The 19648-nt window shown below is 34.2% G+C and overlaps 1 protein-coding gene across 4 annotated transcripts in view; it reads right to left on the bottom strand.

Moving 5' to 3' along the window:
• Positions 1 to 12236, bottom strand: part of CFH (complement factor H) — a 120219-nt gene extending 107983 nt beyond the window's left edge. For all 4 annotated transcript variants that reach the window (XM_005540297.4, XM_005540298.4, XM_005540299.4 and 1 more), the window contains exon 1: positions 12104 to 12236. In XM_005540297.4, the coding sequence (XP_005540354.3) occupies positions 12104 to 12161 (58 nt within the window). In that variant the 5' untranslated portion in view covers positions 12162 to 12236. The remainder of the gene's footprint in view (positions 1 to 12103) is intronic.
• Positions 12237 to 19648: the final 7412 nt, after the last annotated feature.

Below are 19648 nucleotides of genomic sequence, written 5' to 3'. Positions count from 1 at the left end.
TAGTGAGATACATTAGGTCAGGGGCCAGAAAACTAACCTGTGGGCCAAATTCAATCGCTGCTTGTTTTGTAAATAAAATTTTAGTAGAACATAGCTATGTTCATGCATTTATATGTTGTCTATGACTCCTTTTATGTTACAATAGAAGAGCTGAGTAGCGAGACATTATGACACACAAAGTCTAAAATATTTATTGCCTGGCTATTTCACAAAAAGTTTGAGTGCCTTGAGATGCATTATTTCAGATTAATCTTATCACTTAGGACATCTTCACAATAAAACCAGGTGGCCGACCATGGTGGCTCACACCTATAATCCCAACATTTTGGGAGGCTGAGGTGGGAGAATCCCTTGAGCCCAGGAGTTTGAGACAAGTCTGAGCAATATAGCAAGATCCCATCTCTACAAAAAATTAAAGGAACAAATTAGTTAGGCATGGTGGCACACACTTGTTGTCCCAGCTCTGTGAGAGGCTGGGACAGGAGGGTCTCTTGAGCTCAGGAGTTTAAGGATGTGTGTGAGCTATGATCATGTCACTGCACTCCAACCTGAGAGACAGGGTTAGACCCTGTCACAAAAGGGGAAATAAAAACAGGAAAACATATGTTTTGAAATAAATACTTTCATAGAGGCATTTAGAAAGTTGACAAGACAGTAAAGAATTGCCATAACAAATCTTCATATAATCAGAACCCAGAGAGGAAAAGAAGCAGCCAAACTTTTTCTGCAATGAGGGCATTCACCGTTTGGGGAAGATAAGAGCTTGCTTTTTGATAGCCGTGTTAGGCTAAAGCAACAAAATTCAAAGTTAGAAAGCTAAACGAATTCACCCACAGGATAAAGGAAAACTGGAAGTAAACTACGCTCTTCTTACAGGAACCCAGCCTTGAATTGCTTAGAGGACCAAGGAATTTCAAAACACAAATTTGGCTTAAGGTAGTCTTACACTGAAAGTTCTCCTAGCCACCCAGAAAAGATAAGTTGCAACTTTAATATGAGGAAGATTGTTTTCTTAAGTACGAAATTATTATTACAAATGTCAAAGACATTATAGGGGAAAAAGCACCTTGCTACTGTAAACTTCATAAGGAAAAAAATAGATATTTGATATTGGAACAAATGTATATGGACTATAATGAACAATACTAATTCTGTGGTTTAAATGTAAAAGATTGACCAATGATGTCTGAGGAAAGAAATTATAACAAAGTAGTACCAGATTTTAAAAAGAACCAAATGTAATTTCTAAAAGTGAAAAAAAAACTTTTTAATCATCAATGGACAGCTTAATAGCAGATAACACAGTTGTAAAAAGAATTCATGGACAGGAGGGCAGGTCGAAAGAAATAATACAGGATGCAACATGAAGACACAAATATGTGGAAAATACACAAGATGAGCTAAGAGTCAATGAGGATAGAAAAGCCACAGCAATGTTGGAAGAGAATTTTAAAAAACGAATGGAACATACCAATTAATAAATTCAAGAATTAAAAAATTCCAATCAGTAAAAAAAAAATGCACCTATATGCATCATAAGGAATATTTAGAAAACCAAAGAGAAAATATCTTAATCTTGTTAGAGAAAAATATTAGTTTAAAAGCAGTAATGGTAGATTCACAAGGACTTCTCAATGGCAATAGCAGAAGCCAGAAGATATAAATGACTTCCATTTGCAGGAAGAAATAGCTATCTATATAGAATTCTATGCACAGAAATAATTTTTCTAGAATACAGTTTTTGATTCATAGCATTTATTTTATTTTATTTTTTTGACAAGATTTCTATTGCCCATGCTGGAGTGGAGTGGTGTGATCTTAGCTCACTGAGGCACTGACCTCTTGGGCTCAAGTGGTCCCTGCCTCAGCCCCCCAAGGAGCTGTGACTACAGTCACAAACCACCTCTTCCGGCCAATTTTTGTATTTTTTGCAGAGACAAGGTTTTGCCATTTTGCCCAGGCAGTTCTCAAACTCCGGGGCTCAAGCAATCCACCCACCGTGGCCTCCCAAAATGCTGGGATTACAGAAGTGAGCCACCATGCCTGGGCTGATTAATACAATTTGAGATAATCTGCCAATATAATACACACTAAGGAGAGAAAAAAGATATATTTCAGAAAACTGAAACCGATCCTAAATATAAGGTCTTAGGATGAAAGAAGAAATGAAAAACAAAGAAAATGGTAAATGTTCAAGTAAATATAAATGAATACTAACTATAAAACAATAAAAATATTACCTTATATGGTTTTAAATACAAACATGTATGTGTACACACCCATATACATAAAACGCATGACAATAGCGTGTAAAGTGTGAGAAGAATAAATAAAATTAATATCTTTTAAGTTCTTCACAGTATCCAAAAAAACAGAAAGGTATTAATGAGTTGTGATAGTTTTCTTAATAAGTCATCTTGGTTAAGTCAGCATCCCCAGTTATTCAGTCCAACTAATCTAAATGTTGGTGGGAAAATATGTTGCCAGGTATACTCCCAATCAGTTGACTTTAAACAAGCTGATCATTCTAGGTAATCTAGATAGACCAGATCAAATCATTTGAAAGGTGTGAAACACAGGGCTGAGGCTCCTTTGAAAAAGAGAGGGAATTCTGTGGAAAGCAGCTTCCTTTCCTGTGAGTTCCAGCCTGTCTGTAATCTTCTTTTCTGACTACCTGCCCTGTGGATATCAGAGTTGCTTATCTCATGCTCACAGTTCCATAAGGCAATTTATTTTTTAAAAAAACTCGTTTTAAGTAGCTAGATAGGTAGATTGGTATGTCAATCGATTAATTGACTGATAGTTAGGTAATTTCCTACTTCTACTTAAGCTTCCCGCTTTGAACCCTGAGTGATAAATTAGTATTGGACTTTGGTAAGTTAAGAAGGCATATGCTATGCTCTGAATATATGCAACCTCCCCACAACCTCCAATTTATATGTTTAAACCTAATTACCAATGTGATAGTATTAGGAGGTGAGGACATTGGGAAATGATTAGGTCGTGAAAGTGGAGCTGTCATAATTTGGGATGTGTGACCTTATAGAAGAGGCACCACAGAGCGGCCTTGTCCCTTTCATCATTGGAGTACACAGTCAAAAGGCACACTATCTATGAACCAGAAAGTAGACCCTCACCAAACACTGGATCTGCTGGTACTATGTTGCTCTTAGACTTTCCAGCATTCAGAAGTGTAAGAAAAAAACTTCTGTTGTTTATAAGCTATGCAGTTAATAATATTTTGTTGTAGCAGCCCAAAGAGACAAGTTTTAGAAGTGCCCATTAACATGGTGGAACATATCCATGTGAAAACATTTTGCAATATTTCATAAGAAAGTAAGCTCCATATAAAACTATATGTTACAAAATAAAACAAATGCTTATGAAAGTTGTCATGGGCACTAATTTTCCCTTGAACATTTTGCAAGTTTCTGATACATTTGTGTTAGTGAACTCGTGTAATATGTGATTCTACATTGCGCTGTTTCGATGTTTATAATAATTTCAGTAAACATATTCTACTCCACTAGATGGTGCTAATACTCTATCATAACAACACAATCCCCGGCCCCTTCCGCACAAAAGGAAAACGGTTTAATTACAAGCTGATACGTGTGTTTTTCACTTTCAAAATTCAGATCCACTTGATGATGTTCAGGTTACTGGAAAAAAAAAGTAAGTTAAGTAATCCGTCAATAGTTTAGCCCGCTCACTTCCCGGTGAGAAGTAAATGCTTTCCCTTCTGGTTATTATTATATTTCCAGATGATATATTTGCGCCCCTAATTCTTGATTTCCAAATATAGTTAATTGCTTTTAACCAGATGTAGAAAATAAGGATACATCTCTTCCGCAAAATCTTCCTGCCAGCTTTTCACAATATTTACTCCGTGAATATGTTTACTATATATAAAGAATTCTCATATTGATTACCTTTATTCTTCAAATAGTACTTAAAATTCTGGTGCTTTTCCATCAGTGTTAAATGGCATCTTTTGATTCTGCTTGTAAGAAAAAGATATGATCTTCCCTGTTCTATTTTCCCATGTTCCTGCTACCATCTTCAAAATCTTAGTTCAGATCATCAACTGTCACCTTGGTCATGAAACTGCCTGCTAACCAGCCTCCAGTCCTCTACTCTCCTGTTATTGCAGTCTATTCACAGAGTGACAAGTGATTTTTGCAAATCTGGTCATGTCATTCCTGTGATTAAAATTCTTCCATGACTTCCCTTTTTACTTATCCATCATTGCTAACTCCTTCCCTTGGTTTGGGACCCCCTTATCTGGCTCTTGCCACTTCCTTGGATCTCATGTTAAATCTTGCATGTATTCACCATGCAAAGCCACGCTGATTTATTTGTTTATATTTTGTTGAGCATTTCAAACTCGCTTTTTCTCTTAGATCCTTTGCACAGGTTATTTCCTCCTCTTAGAATAATTTTATGACAGATTTCTGATGACTGGCTTTGTCTCATCTTTCAGGCCTCTACTCAAATGTTCTGTCCTCAAAGTGATCCACTCATTCTAGTCCCCAGGACCAGCCCACCTAATGTCTCTACATACTACCATCCACATCTCTTATTTTCTCTTAGGCCTTACTTTACCTCCTTCACAACATTGTTCACAATGCTATAACTATTTTTGTTGACTAAGTTTTCTATCTATCCCCTCACATCAAAATGTAAGCTCCCCGCAATTGAAGAACAATGTTTTTCACAGTTAGTGGAAGAATTTTCATCAATGTCTAGGTCTTCTCACTTCAAATACACTTTCCTGCCTGCTTTTGTTCTAACCATTATTATATTCAGTATTACTGAGGTAGGAGATGGGACTTGGACCCTGGACCAAATTGAGGATTGTCCAAAACAGGTCTGGGTGGAAGTCCCTCCCTGTAAGACACACACACCAGTGTGCTATGCCAGTTTACCATTACCATAGCAACACCCAGAAGTTACGAGCCCTTTCCACAGCAATGACCCAACAACCGAAAGTTACCATCCTCATCCTGGCAATTTCAGCATTAACTACCTCTTAATTTCCATATAATTAAAAGTACGTATAAATATGAGTGCAGAACTGCCTCTGAGCTGCTACTGTGGGCACACTGCCTATGGGTAGCCCTGCCCAGCAAGGAGCAGTACCTCTGCTGCTGCTATATACACTGCCACTTCAACAAAAAGTGTTGTTTAACACCACTGGCTCACCCTTGAATTCTTTATTGGACAAAACCGAGAAACTTCCCAGGCAAGACCCAATTTGGGGGCTTGCTGTCCTATATAATTATCAACTCATGCCATAGAAAAAATATTTAAGGTAATGATTCACTGCACTGAGTTCTAATAATAATTACATATATCTTGTAACATGACTTTTATTTGCCTGAATTGACTAACAATCGAATGTTCAAGCTCAGTTAACGCCCCTTCTCAAAGACTTCCAATTAGACAACCAACCGTTATTTTGGCCCAAGTAGTCAAACTCTCAGCATATATGGACAACAGCCACATTTGCTTGCCTTAAATTGACAATTCTTGAAGGAAATAGGACACAGGCTTATTAAATAGGAAACATACAAATTCAAAGGCACAGAAACATTTTTTGAGATGTGATTTATCTTAAAACTTTTTAAAAAATAGCCATATCATTTTTCTCATTCTAGATTATGAGTAAACTAGGTCATCATATCTAAGTATTTGAGTATTCATTGTTTAAATGAATACTTCATCTTACGTTTATAGTCATTTAATTGCCAGTTAATTTTGTTTACAAAACACCACATTGTTGAAGCTTTAATTCATTTGGCTTTATTTTACAATTTAAAATTATTTTTAGTCTGGATGCAGTGAGTCATGTTTATAATCCCACCACTTTGCATGCCAAGTTCAAGAGGATCAATAGACCCAGGAGTTTAAGACCAGCCTGGGCAACATGGAGAAACCTTGTCTCTACAAAGAATTTTTAAAATCACATGAGCAAGGTAGCTGTAATCCCTGCTACTTGGGATGCTTAGGTGGGAGGACTGCTTGAGCCCAGGAGATCGAGGCTGCAGTGAGCCATGATTGCACTACTACACTGCAGCCTGGGTGACAAGGTGACTCCCTGTCTCAAAAAAAAAATAAGAATAATACTAAACAAAACATATATTTTTTAAGCCCACGTATTAGGAGTGTGAATATGTTTAGCTACTGGAAAAGAGTAAGAACATTTTTATTATAATTTGAGGAAAATAGTTATATAATTTTGGTTCAAGCTAAAAATCAATGTTACTTAATATTTTTTACAACCTTAATTTACCTAATTTTTTCACTTTCAAATTTTAAGGGGGCATATTGACATACAAACATAGAATTAATTACTTATTTTCAATGTCAATATGTCTTTTAACTGTTACTTGAAAAGTGTTTCTATTCAAATGAAATAAATCATGATAAAATTATATATTTGCAAAAACTTTAATCAAATTTGTGCCAGATTGTTTTGGTAGACTAAAATTGATCTCTTTGTTCAATTATTCTATTTTTCTAAAATTATTTTGTGGGTAAAAAATCAGGACCTATTACTTCTTAAATAGCCTACTTCTAAACTTAGTAGATATCAGAATATACTATAAAGCAAAACTACAACATCAATTTGGAAAAAAATAAAGCAAATGAACAAAACAGAAATAGCAAAAATAGGTATTTTGCATTAAATTTCTTTCTTATCTTCTCACTGATCTATATTAATACTATTTATTCAATCATCCTTTGGGATACACAGGGTATATATATTTCAGGACTCCCACATATGCCAAAATCTGCACATATTTAAATTCTACACTTGACTCTGTGGAAACCGCATGTACGAAAAGTCAGTTTTTCCTATGCGTAAGTTTTGTATCCCAGCAATACTATCTGTTTTACCTTGGTTTAGTTGAAACAAATTCACATAGTAAGCAGACCCCTGAAGTTCAAGCCCATATTGGTCAAGGGTCAATTCTATATGCATATATATATATATATGATATGATCTAATTAGCATTTCAAAATAAGAAATATTCAAATTATTTTATAAATAACATGAGAGTAACTACAGATCATTTCAGAAGTAACATATATACCTTTGTAAAGAGAGTAAAGAATTGTTTAAAGAAATAAACTCTAGACAAAGTGGAATAGAGATTATGTCACACTTAATAGGCATTTGAGAAAGCAAAAGAAAAAAGAAAAGATAAAAATGTAGCTAGGTGTGGGAGGTTGAGGCAGGAGGATTGCTTGAGCCCAGGTGTTGGAAGCTGCAGTGAACTATGATCACACCACTGCACTCCAGCATGGGCACTCCAGCCTCAGGCAACAAAGCGAGACCCTGTCTCAAAAAAACCAACTAACCAAACGAACAAACAAAAACCTTAACAGTGAAAAGAGCATGAAGAACATTCCAGAATCATAAAAAGCAGATGAGAGAATAGCCGACGGTCATATGAAGTTGGATAGAATAACAAGTTTGTCATAATTAGAGATAAAACAAGATACTATCAGAACATGGGTTGAAATTCCAGAACTTTCTTGAAATGTGTAGTATTTAGTTAGCTAATTTATAATGCCAGTTACTGTTCCAGTCAGGAAAAAGGAACTCAGCCACAAAGAGACAGTACAATTAGGACCCTGAAAATAGAGAGAAAAAAAAAACACAACACACATTGTACCAAGTATTACTAAGTAGTACTTGAGGAAGTTAAAGTGATGGAAAAATGAGCGAAAGAACAGATGAGTAACAACGAAACGATTTGGAAGCCTTTCCATTATATCTGTAGATTATGGACAGCCTGTGGAATACATCTGACCTATGTGTCCTAAGCTTAAATTTATGTCACAGTTTAGGAATTTCTGAAAGAATATTTCTTTTTTCTTTTCTTTCTTTCTTTCTTTCTTTCTTTCTTTCTTTCTTTCTTTCTTTCTTTCTTTCTTTCTTTCTTTCTTTCTTTCTTTCTTTTTTTTTTTTTTTTTTTAGATGGAGTCTCCCTCTGTCGCCCAAGCTGGAGGGCAATGGCATGATCTCAGTTCACTGCAACCTCCGCCACCCGAGCTCAAGCAATTATCCTGCCTCAGCCTCCTCAGTAGCTAAGATTACAGGCGCACACCACCATGCCCAGCTAATATTGGTATTTTTAGTAGAGATGGGGTTTCACCATGTTGGTCAGGCTGGTCTCAAACTCCTGACATCATGATCCACCCACCTCGGCCTCCCAAAATGTTGGGATTACAGGCATGAACCACTGCGCCCGGCCTGAAAGAAGATTTCTATAATCACTTTTCCATCTATTACATTTCCAGTTAACAAGGTTTATGAAAAACTTGGCTAAGTTAAAATGTCAGAAGAAATAAAAGTGTTCTGTCAAATGTTTTTTCTTTCCTTTTTATTGTTTCATTTTTTGATGTTCAGTTACTTTATTTCCTCTGAGCTATCTTTTTATGACTCCTTATAATTTTAAGCTAAAATGCAATACTTTTTTGTCAATTACATCATCCCCTTTCCACATACTATGGTTTTGTGAGGAAATGGGTAAAGTACACATTAGTTAACTGAGCACAGGATAGATTAGGTGGCAGAATCTCGAAGCCCTAGGCAGGTGGGGGATGGTGTGTGGGGGAGGAGGAGGAGGCATAACTGGGGAGAATGAAAAGTGGCAAAAGACTGCAGAATAAACAACCAAGCATTAAACAAATAAAAGTGGGTCAATGTAGACTGGCTCAGATCTTAGAAACCAAAGGCCACACATGAAGAATATTTACCGATCTGCTTTTGCACTTATATTTGGGAACTTACTTCTACCTAAGAATAATTTTAGTTAGCAATACTTAGATATTTCATTTTTAGTTTAAATTATATGTAGGCAAAAGAGTAGCATATGCATTCCCAGGATATGCCTAAATTTAAAATAAGCAAAGCTTGCCTTGGCAGACGTCTCAGGCTCGTGCCATTTCTGTGGGCATTTTCTCTACCCCTTCTCTTGTAGCACTCACTATAACACTTCAACCAGCAGATCTGTCCTACCTGGGAATACCTCATCTTCCAGAATCACTTTTTCCTATCCTTACCCTCATCAACATCCATTTCTACCCTACCCCACCCACTGAAATTGTTCCAGGGAAGTTGTCAGATGATAATAATTCAAAGTAAATTATGAATAATACTAAATTTAACTATCCTAAAACACATATTCAGTGTATTTGTCATTCCATATAAATGACAGATTGGTTAAATTTATAGTAATATTAATATGAACATGTAAAATATTTTAGGAGGAGATGAGATATTGAAGCCAATTGGGCCATTGCAAAACTTTAAATCACACCATATAGGTAACTACCCATACTGCTATCTCTGAAAATGTGGGGGTTTTGGGGGAGCAAGGGGGAATTCTTATTTATCACACTGAAATTCAAACATACAATTTGGAATTTTAAACCACTATTCTCCTTTTTCTGATTGTAATGGAATCCATCAATCTTTGATCTATAATGTCTTCTAGGACCTGAAATAATATTTTTGCACTCTAAAATCTCTAGGATTAAAAAACATGTCTGCCAAACAACGCAGCCAGTATTTACTTGGACATGTTTCAGTAGAGTTTTAATTTATTCACTTTAATCATCTTGGAATTTCTGGGCTGTGGCCTAATTTCATACAGTACACAATTGTTACACCCTAAATCTAAAAAATCTGCTTGATCATAATATGTTCAAAAGCTTGGTCATAATATATTTTGAAAAGGTGAAATTAGGTGGTATGATTAAGAAACTGTTATTTTAAACTTTCCTGTAAATCTGACCCAATTCTTAGTAGCCTGCAGTGATTCCCTGAGCCACAGACCGTTACAACAAGGAAGCAATTAACGTTCTTACATAATTGGGAATGTTACTGTAGACAATGTATTGCATTAAAAAGGTACTATGTAATACCCAATATATTAAAAAAAGAAAACAAATAGAAAGCTGAAATCATAAATTATTCCTGCTGGCTAAAATTCTTTCTTAGTAATGAATAGTATTTTTTTTTAAGAAAATTCACTCTTAACAGAGCAGAAGTAATGCTAAAATGTTATGCAGTTGAGTAAAGCAGATTGTGATAGTATTCAAACTATCTTTTCTCAATTTGGTATTCAGTATTCAATGTGGAAAATATAAACAGAAGCAAATATTGAAGTATATGTGAGTATTTTTCATGATCAAGGCTACTCTGTTAAGTAAAAATTTCTTAGAGATGGTAGATTAACAGAATTGATTGACATCTCGGACTAGTTTAGTTTCAGAGAGTATTTGGGAAACGAGGAATAAAAAGGGAGTTTGATATCCACTGGAAATTCATGTAGTTTTTCTCCATTGGCTTTTTACAAGTGCTTTTATGAAAATTATGAGACTGACCTAAGCATTGCTTTAAATACTGAAGTTGTGCTTTATCTTTTAGGTCATTTTCACCATAACATATATAGTGCTGATGTTCAATTCACCAGTAGAAACCGATATCACATTTAAACACACATTGATGAAAAATAAAATTCAAGTGAAACGAGTCAACAATAATCAATTATGTAAATAAGATGTTTAAATCACTATAGTTTAATTACCACATATACTTTGATGTACTCTATTTTAACAATATTTCAAATTCAACTTTTAAAAAAGTTATACTGTTTATTAAACTTGCCATTGATTCTTGATTTTAAAGATTAGAAATAAAACAAATCTCCCTCATATTACAAATGATATCTATGTAAAACCTGAGTAAACAGTATGTAAGTATGAAATATTAGAAACGTTCCCATAAATTTAGTAAGAAAAGACAAATATTTGCACAAAGAAACAGAAAAAGATGTCTGTTATGATTGGTAATATGAACATTGGTCTGGAACTGTTTGTAAATATAAAAATGTTTCATTTCAAAATACTAATGATAATATTTATATGTACAAGGAAATAATGTCTTCTTCATTTAAAAAGTGGCTACATATAAAGTTTATAAGCCAAATAACAAGCAATAACGTTAGAAAATATAGCTGAAAAAAGTTCAACCTTTCAAAAGGTATTAAACATATTTGAATATTTTTTAAATTACTGAAATATATAAATATAAATACATATGTGCCTTTATTTTCTAGATTGGAAGACTCAAACAGAGATTTTGTGTTATTTGCTAATATTCTTCAGTTCCTAGAGGCTATGTAATGGTCACTCAATTAAAATTTCTTTACTAAGTGAAAATATTTTGGAAATTATGAATAATATGTAATTCATTTAGTTTAAAAATGTTGATCAAATATCTATCACATAACTGGTTACCTATCATAGACTAGGAAAGCAAACCTCCTCCAAGAATAAGCTTTTTAATCTATCAAGAAGCAATGATATAATTAAATTTTATTATGAATCCAGAAATTGTCTTACTGGAGGTCAGAAAAAAACTCCTACACTCATATTCACTACTTCAAAAGACTGGTCTTAAGAATATATGTTATATACAACTACAGGAAAAAAATCCCTATTGAACAACTTAATTGTTACGAATATTGTATATTCAATTGTGTTTCAAATTTGTATAATATTTTTATTCTGATAATACAAGTAATGCTTGTCTACAAGAATTCTAAGGTCATGACAATATCAGTTGTAAACAATAAATGAATTTTTCTTAAGGAAGAGTTAAAATCATATTTGAAATAAATCTAATCATTATGATTTGACAGCTTTTATTGACTGTATATTCACATCCTTCTTAATGCTTTCACATGATACATTTTGGTTATACTTCTAAGCAAAAAAAGTAAGTTACATTTTATGATAATTACAATGGAAATGATTATTCCACATTATAGTTTTTCAGAAATGATCATTGAAATATTTTATTCTATTTTATATTAAATACAATTATGATGAATATTTAGACATATCGCTCAAATAAGGTACTTTTAGTTTTTTAACTCAAAATGTCAAAAGTCACTCAATTGTCAAGCTACAAAATACTTAAGCACATTTTCTAAATCAAATTTTTATTACTACTGTGAAAAGCATCATTAGCAAATGTTTCATAACACAGTTTTAGGAAAAGAGACTCTTTTAATCTTACCTTCTGCTACACAAATAGCCCATAACATAAGGCAAATAATCTTTGCTAGAAGTTTCATTTTTTGAATCTTTTATGAGGACATTTACCAGCTAACTCTGTTCACAATGTCCAATTCTCCTCTTCCAAGAACTGTGATTAGTGCAGGAAAGAACTTGCTGCAAAAGGAAGTTGAAACTAGATGCTCCGCCTATCAGGAACTTTTGCAAAGTAAATAAAAAATCAACCACAAGCCACAAGCCCAGCAATGCCAGAGATTGAATCTGATTCTCGCTGCACTCCCACTGAATGTTAATGCTGTGACCTGCTCTTGGACTTTTATTTATTAAGCTAAGTAAATTCTCCATTGGAAAATGTTCATGTCCTTGGTATGTGCAAAGCAGCAGCTGGTGATACCCTCTGGATTTCATAAATCCTTCAATTATTCAAACTCTATTCCGGTCTATCGTGTATAAACCTCAGAACAGGAAATAAGAGAAACTTTAAAAGAAATCACATACAAAACTTTGGTTTAGGCAATGTTTTCACAATCAGCACCCAGGCAATGTGTGGAAACTTTGCCAAGAATGCAGTGCTGGATGAATTTAGGGGCCTGCTTTTCCTAGCAATTCATAAAATTAGTTTTCTAAATACTTTTTATTTTATTTTATTTATTTATTTATTTATTTATTTATTTATTTATTTATTTTTTGAGACGGAGTCTCGCTCTGTCACCCAGGCTGGAGTGCAGTGGCCGGATCTCAGCTCACTGCAAGCTCCTCCTCCCGGGTTCGGGCCATTCTCCTGCCTCAGCCTCCGGAGTAGCTGGGACTACAGGCGCCCGCCACCTCGCCCGGCTAGTTTTTTGTATTTTTTAGTAGAGACGGGGTTTCACCGGGTTAGCCAGGATGGTCTCGATCTCCTGACCTTGTGATCCGCCCGTCTCGGCCTCCCAAAGTGCTGGGATTACAGGCTTGAGCCACCGCGCCCGGCCTAAATACTTTTTATATATACGTTTTTGAAGCAACTGGCTCACTCTCATTTGACATAAATAGGTTTAATAATCCCAAAATCAACAAATTAAAATGCTGATTTTTGAAACTTTGTTTTGTGTAATATGTATAAGGAAAACATAAACAAATTGTATGCTGAATATTGAGAAGATAAAGATACCTATGAAACCACCACCGAGGTCAAAACACTGAACATTATTACCTCCCAGAAAACCCCAGTACTCCTCTTCAGTCAATACTCCTCTCAACCCTCTCCCACATCCCCCACAAACAGAGACCACAGTTGTGATCTGCAAGAACATGGAATATATTTGTCTGGCTTTTGTACTTTGTATAATGAAAAAGAAGCAGTTTACTCTTATGTTTAGAGTTTTTCACCAAGAATTATGTTTGGATCATTCAAACACATCGTGAGATGTAGTTATAGATAGTTCATTCTTATTGTGATTTCATATTCCATTTTTTGAATAGTTCACATTTTATTTATCTGTGTGCCTGTTAGTGAGCATTTGAGCAGATTTTAGTTTGGAGCTGATATGAATAGTGCTTCTATGAGCCTTATGTTAAGTGGTTTTTGGTAAACACAATTCACATTTCTGGTAAGTGCATACTTGGGAGTGAAACACTGGGACATAACTTATGTTTAGGTGTAATGGATAAAATTAGACAATTTTCCAAATGGATTATAACACTTGGACATCACTTCACATTTCTATCAGCAGTGTCCAAGTTGCTCCACACCCTCAGAGATACTTGATAATTTTAATCTTTGTAGTTTTAGCTTTTCTGGTAACACAAAGCAATAATTCTCTGTGGTTATAATATGAATTTTCCTGATGACTAATTGGAATGTAAGAGATCCCTGATTCCCCTTGAAGGACGTGCAACAGCCATGCGGCTTGCCAGTTAGGTGGCCCTACAGCTCAAACCCCTTATGGGAGGGGGAGCACACAGATGGACAGGTGCAAGAACTGGGGTGAGCGCTTTCGGGCTCTGGCCTCACAGCAGCATCTAGGGGTGGGTGTCTGCGATTTCCGAAGCCCAAGTGGGCATATGTTACAGTGTGCTCCTTTAGCTTTACCATCTGCAAATGGTTTATGTGTTGATCAGCTCAACAGACCCTCTTCCTTATCTCATGGGCAGTGGGACAGTGAAATAGCCTTCTGTATCCCGAGCTCTTGCCCAGTGTCCCAAAAGAATCGGATCACATGGGGGCTCGAGGGACAAGGGCAACGTTTTATTGAGTGGTGGAGGTGGCTGTCAGCGAGATGGAGTGGGAAGGTGACCTTCGCCCAGAGTCAGGCCTCCCAGTGGCCAAACTATTCTCCACCCATCCCTGGCCAAACTCCCCTCGGAGCCCAGACGTGCCTCCTCTCTTTCTCTGCTGCATCGTTCTGCCATCGCAGGCCTGTTTGTCACCTTGCCTCCCCCTCTCCTCACTTGCAGGTCTCTTCTGGAGCTTGGAGTTTGGGATTTATATGGGGGTAGGACAGGGGGGCATGGCGGACCAAAAGGCAACTTTTTGGGTGTGAAAACTGAAATGCCTGTCCTCATTTCGGTCCACAGAGCTTCAGGCTTGAGGCTGGGGCCTTTACTTGGTGACTACCCTCTTGTACCCAGTATTTCCCTGTCTCCTGTCCTTAACATCATGAAGTTGAGAAACTTTCCTGTAGTAATCGGTCATTTAGATATCCTCTTTGGTGAAGGTTCTATTCAAATCCTTTGCATATTTTTTTTCTTATTGAGTTGTTTGTCTTTGACTTATTGCATTGTGGGAATTGTTATATTTATATACTCTAGATATGGAAATATTCTTATAATATGTATTACAAATGCCTTCTTCCAGTCTGTGGGTTTTCTTTCCATTCAGTGTTACATGGCTTTTATAATAATAAGCAGAATTCCTTAATTTTAAAATAGAGCACATTTTCAATTTTTTTCCATGACTAGTGCATTATGTCTTATTTAATGAAATCTTGCCTAGTCCTAGAGCACAATGCTTTTCTTCTAAAATAATTATTTTATCTTTCACATTTAAGACCTTTAGAACAGCTGTAATTGTCTTTTGTGAATAGCATAATAAAATGCATTTTTAAAATAGAGATATCCAATTGTTATAGCATTATTTAATGAAAGTGTCAGTCTTTCCCCTGTAATGACACACTTTCACCTTTGTCATAAGTCAGGTACTGGATATATGTGGGCCTATATCACCAAGCTCTTCTGACTGTAATTGTCTATTTTTAAAACTTTTCTAAAGTGTAAATTTCTGGGAACTTTGGCTTTCTAGTTATCTTTTAAATTGATTTCTTATTTAATTTCATACTCTAAATAATTATACTGTTTTAAAATTTAATGGGTCTTTCTTTACAGCCCATTATAGCCAAAATTCTACCTATGTCAGCAGGTCAAGTTTGTAATTTGTTAAAATCTTTTGTATTTTTACTATGTTTTTGTCCGGTTATTCTATCAGATATTGAATGGGTGTATTACATTTCCCATTATAAATGTGGATTTGTGTAGTTCCCTGTTTAATGCTGTCAATCTTTATATATTTTAGGGCTATGATGATGTCTACATACGTATTTAGAATTGTGATATCCTCCTCTTGGTCATTTTCTCACATTAAATGGCCCACCCTAACTCTAATTTTGCTTCCAGTGTGAATTTTACATTTTATTTTATTTTTATTTTCATTTGTGTAATAAAAATATAAGGATTGAAGAGTTAGACTTAGTCATTTGTTCTGAGAAAAATAAGAAATAAAATAACATAGAAATGTAAATAATCAAGCAAATACAAATTCTGAACTATCATTCTGAAGTTTAACTGGTAACACATATGCTGACATAATAGATCATTTAAACTTCTTCTTTATTCTTTCCTTAGCTTTATCTGTTTGAGTATGAATCCAAATATTTTACCTGGGCTTAAATTTCCAATAGCGGTTTCTATTCTAATAACAATATTATCACTTGGAGAGTATTCCAGAAATTTATCAAGATTAATATTATTGAGTGTTAATTATATACCAGGCACAGATCTAAGCACATTTATTCAATACTTAACGCAATACAATGAAATGGGAGACTATTACTCTTTCAAAGGTATAGATGACTGAACTGAGCCACAGAACATTTTAGCAACTCCCTTAAAGTCACAAGACATTGCTAGAACCAGGTATCAAATCCAGTGGTCTGTGTTTAAAATATGTGTTTAAAAATATGGTAAAATATTTACATATGTACTCTAGTACATGCTTCACATTATTTATTTTGCAATTATAATTATATACTGTAAAAGTATTGAATGTACGCACACCCACACATATATATATGTTTGTGATAATTTAAAGTACATGCAGGAATGATTTTACTATGCAATCTTCACCTAAGTTGCAATTGTTGAATGTAAAATGCCACTCTTCTATCCAAGTAAAAATAATCCTCTTGAATTAATTTCAACAAATATCTTTCAGATGTATTATTTTTATAATTTTTTCTTTATTCTACCTTTTTTCAAAGACTGATGGTTAAGACGTCAATTGAGTGCTTTTGTTTCCTTTTATTCATCAATGCTTTTCAAAACTATAGAAGTCTATTACAAAGAGATTTAGAAGAACATAAGAAAATTAGCAACATATTATTCCTTAAACTCATAAAATTATTATGTAGTATTAGATTACCATTAGAAAGAACAGATAGTAAATACTTAACTCTTAATACTAAGATTAAACCTGAAATGGATCCAATTTATTTTCAATATTCATGTTGGCTCATTCTCAGCAAATATGTACTATGTATACATAGGACATTAAACATTTAGAAGGGTAAAGATATAAATTTGTATTAGAGAAAAATCCATAGTTAAAAAATTAGAAATAGTTAATATCTATGCTAAGTAACAAATGACTGTTATGATTGAAATTTTCGAAGGACGTTTACAGGAAAGAGAAATTACTGAACACTGGTTTTGGTCAGTGATGATTTTAAGAACACTCTGAGACTGTGAAGAATAGGAAAGTGTAGGGACAAATCTAGAATTAATGAGAAGACTCACACTGGAGCAGTGGTTTTGCACAAGGAAATTGTGGAAGAAGTAAAAGGAGCTTTAAATGAGGAATGGTTTGAATTCCAGATCAAAAACTTGTGAATTATTTTACAGGCAATAAAGAATCTTTGATAGATCTAACTGAAGAAGAAATGTAGGTAACGCGTTATTTAAGTAATGGTGCTTTGGCAGTTGTATTAAAATAGATGGAAGAAAAAGGACTCAGAGAAATGGATATAAATTAAATAAATTACTGAATGAATTCATAATACAATTACGTAGCATCTCAATGTAAAGAAAAAGTGTAAAAACTAATATTTATAACAGAGCTTGATTCTTCTATGAAGCTAATGAAGTTGAAGTTTCAAGGCTCCTAATTTGAATAGACACCATCAAGGACCTGAGCTGGCCCTTAGTAACGTTTCTGCATGGTCATCTATTTTGTAAAAAATTGAAGAGAATTAATATCTTAATTGCAAGAGAATGAACGGCTGTCTCTCTTATTCTATGCTGATTTCCCCTTTACTGTATTTCCACTGAGTCAGTTGATATTACAGTTTCAGGCATTTGAAGGATGCCACAAAAAGACACTTAGAATGCTATTAGTTTGAGATTTACGTCGTATATTTTACAGTCACAATTAAATATAATTTGATAACTGATGGTCCTCCAAGTGTAAGAATGGCTTCCAGGAATACTCCTACCACCCCTGTGCCAAATCAATTGGCATCATAACACAAAAATCAAGTGTCTGAAGACAGCACATATCAATATGCCCAACACCAGAAGTCTATGTGTAGTGAAGGAGAAACAAGATTAAAAAGTATAGAGACTAGATCAGTTGTGTAAAATTTTAAGTGGATGATTCCTCAATGATTCTTCTCCTGGTAAAAAATGAAAACTTGCTCAAGCCATTCACAATATATTGACATCAATAATAATACCATAAAACTTATAACACACCTTTAAAATGAAGACATTGAGGTCAAACTAGTTTTCAAAGTTTGAATTCGAAGAACATTTAATATTAATCATTTCATTAGAACTCTTTTACTGTCCTGAAACCTTGCAGGTTATTAGGTCAGGGAAATCTGACAAGATTTTTTTCCAAAATTTGATGACAATCTTAAAAATGTTTAGACATAAGTGGTGAAGTTGAAATGGCTTCAAATATTTCAACATAACAAGAAACAAATTCAAATCAAACATACTAAAAGAAAGACTGAATTATTTTTCTATTTTATCTGCACTGAAAACATTATAAAATTTTGTCACATGAAGAAAAAGTCAAAAAAGTATTCAACAAAAATGTAGAAATTCAAAGTATCAAAGACTTTATCATACAGTGAATATGCATATTATATTATGTGTTTCTATGATATTTCATTGTGGTTTTAATTTGCATTTCCCTAATAGTTATTGATGTTGAGCATTTTTTCATTAACCTGCTAGTTATTTGTAGGTTTTCTTTTGAGAAATGTCTACTCAGGTCTTTTGCCCATTTTTAAATTATGTTATTTGTTTCCTTGCTATTGAGTTGTTTAGAGTTCTTTATGTGTTTTGGACATTAACCCCTTATCAAGTGTATGGTTTACATATGTTTTCTCCCATTCCATAGGCTTTCTCTTCATTCCATTATTTGTTTCCGTAGCTGTACAGAAGCTCTTTAGTTTGAAGAAATCCCATTTGTCTATTTTCGCTTTTGTTGCCTGTGCTTTCAGAGTTACTAAAAAAAAAAAAAAGATTATTGCAATATTGTGGAGATTTTAACTCATTTCTTCTAGTAGTTTTATGGTTTTTTATTTGTCTTTAATCTATTTTGAGTTGATTTTTGTATCTGGTGTAAGATAAAGATCCAGTTTAATCCTTCTGAATATAGATATCCAATTTCCCCAATACAATTTGTTTAAGAGTCTGTCCTTTCTTCATTGTGTGTTCTTGCCATCTTTATTGAAAGTCAATTGGCCATAAATTCATGGGTTTATTTCTGGACTTTCTATCTTGTTTTGTTGATAAATATGTTTGTTTTTATGCCAGCACCATGCTGTTTTGATTACAATAGTTTTATAATAAATTTTGAAATCAAGGAGTATGATGTCTTCAGCTTTATTTTTTTCTATTCAAAATTGTTTCGATTACTTGGGAACTTTTGTGGTTCCCATATGAATTCCTATGGGCTTGTCATATATGGTGCTTATTGTGTTGAGGTACGTTTCTTCTATACTTAATCAGTTGGAATTTTTATCATGAAAGGATATTGAATTTTGTCAAATGCTTTTTCTGTATTTATTGAGATGATCATCTGGCTTTTGTCCTTCATTTTGTTATATTGGTATATCATATGTACTGATTTGCATATATTGCACCATCCTTGCATCCCAGAGGTAAATCCCACATGATAATGGTGGATGATTCTTTCAATGTGTTGTTGAATTCAGTTTCCTAATATATTGTTGAGACTTTTTGTATCTATGTGATCAGAGATACTGGCCTGTAATTTTCATTT

This window comes from Macaca fascicularis, chromosome 1, assembly GCF_037993035.2.
Source record: "Macaca fascicularis isolate 582-1 chromosome 1, T2T-MFA8v1.1".
NCBI lineage: Eukaryota > Metazoa > Chordata > Mammalia > Primates > Cercopithecidae > Macaca > Macaca fascicularis.
This window is presented reverse-complemented; position numbering and strand designations above follow the sequence as displayed.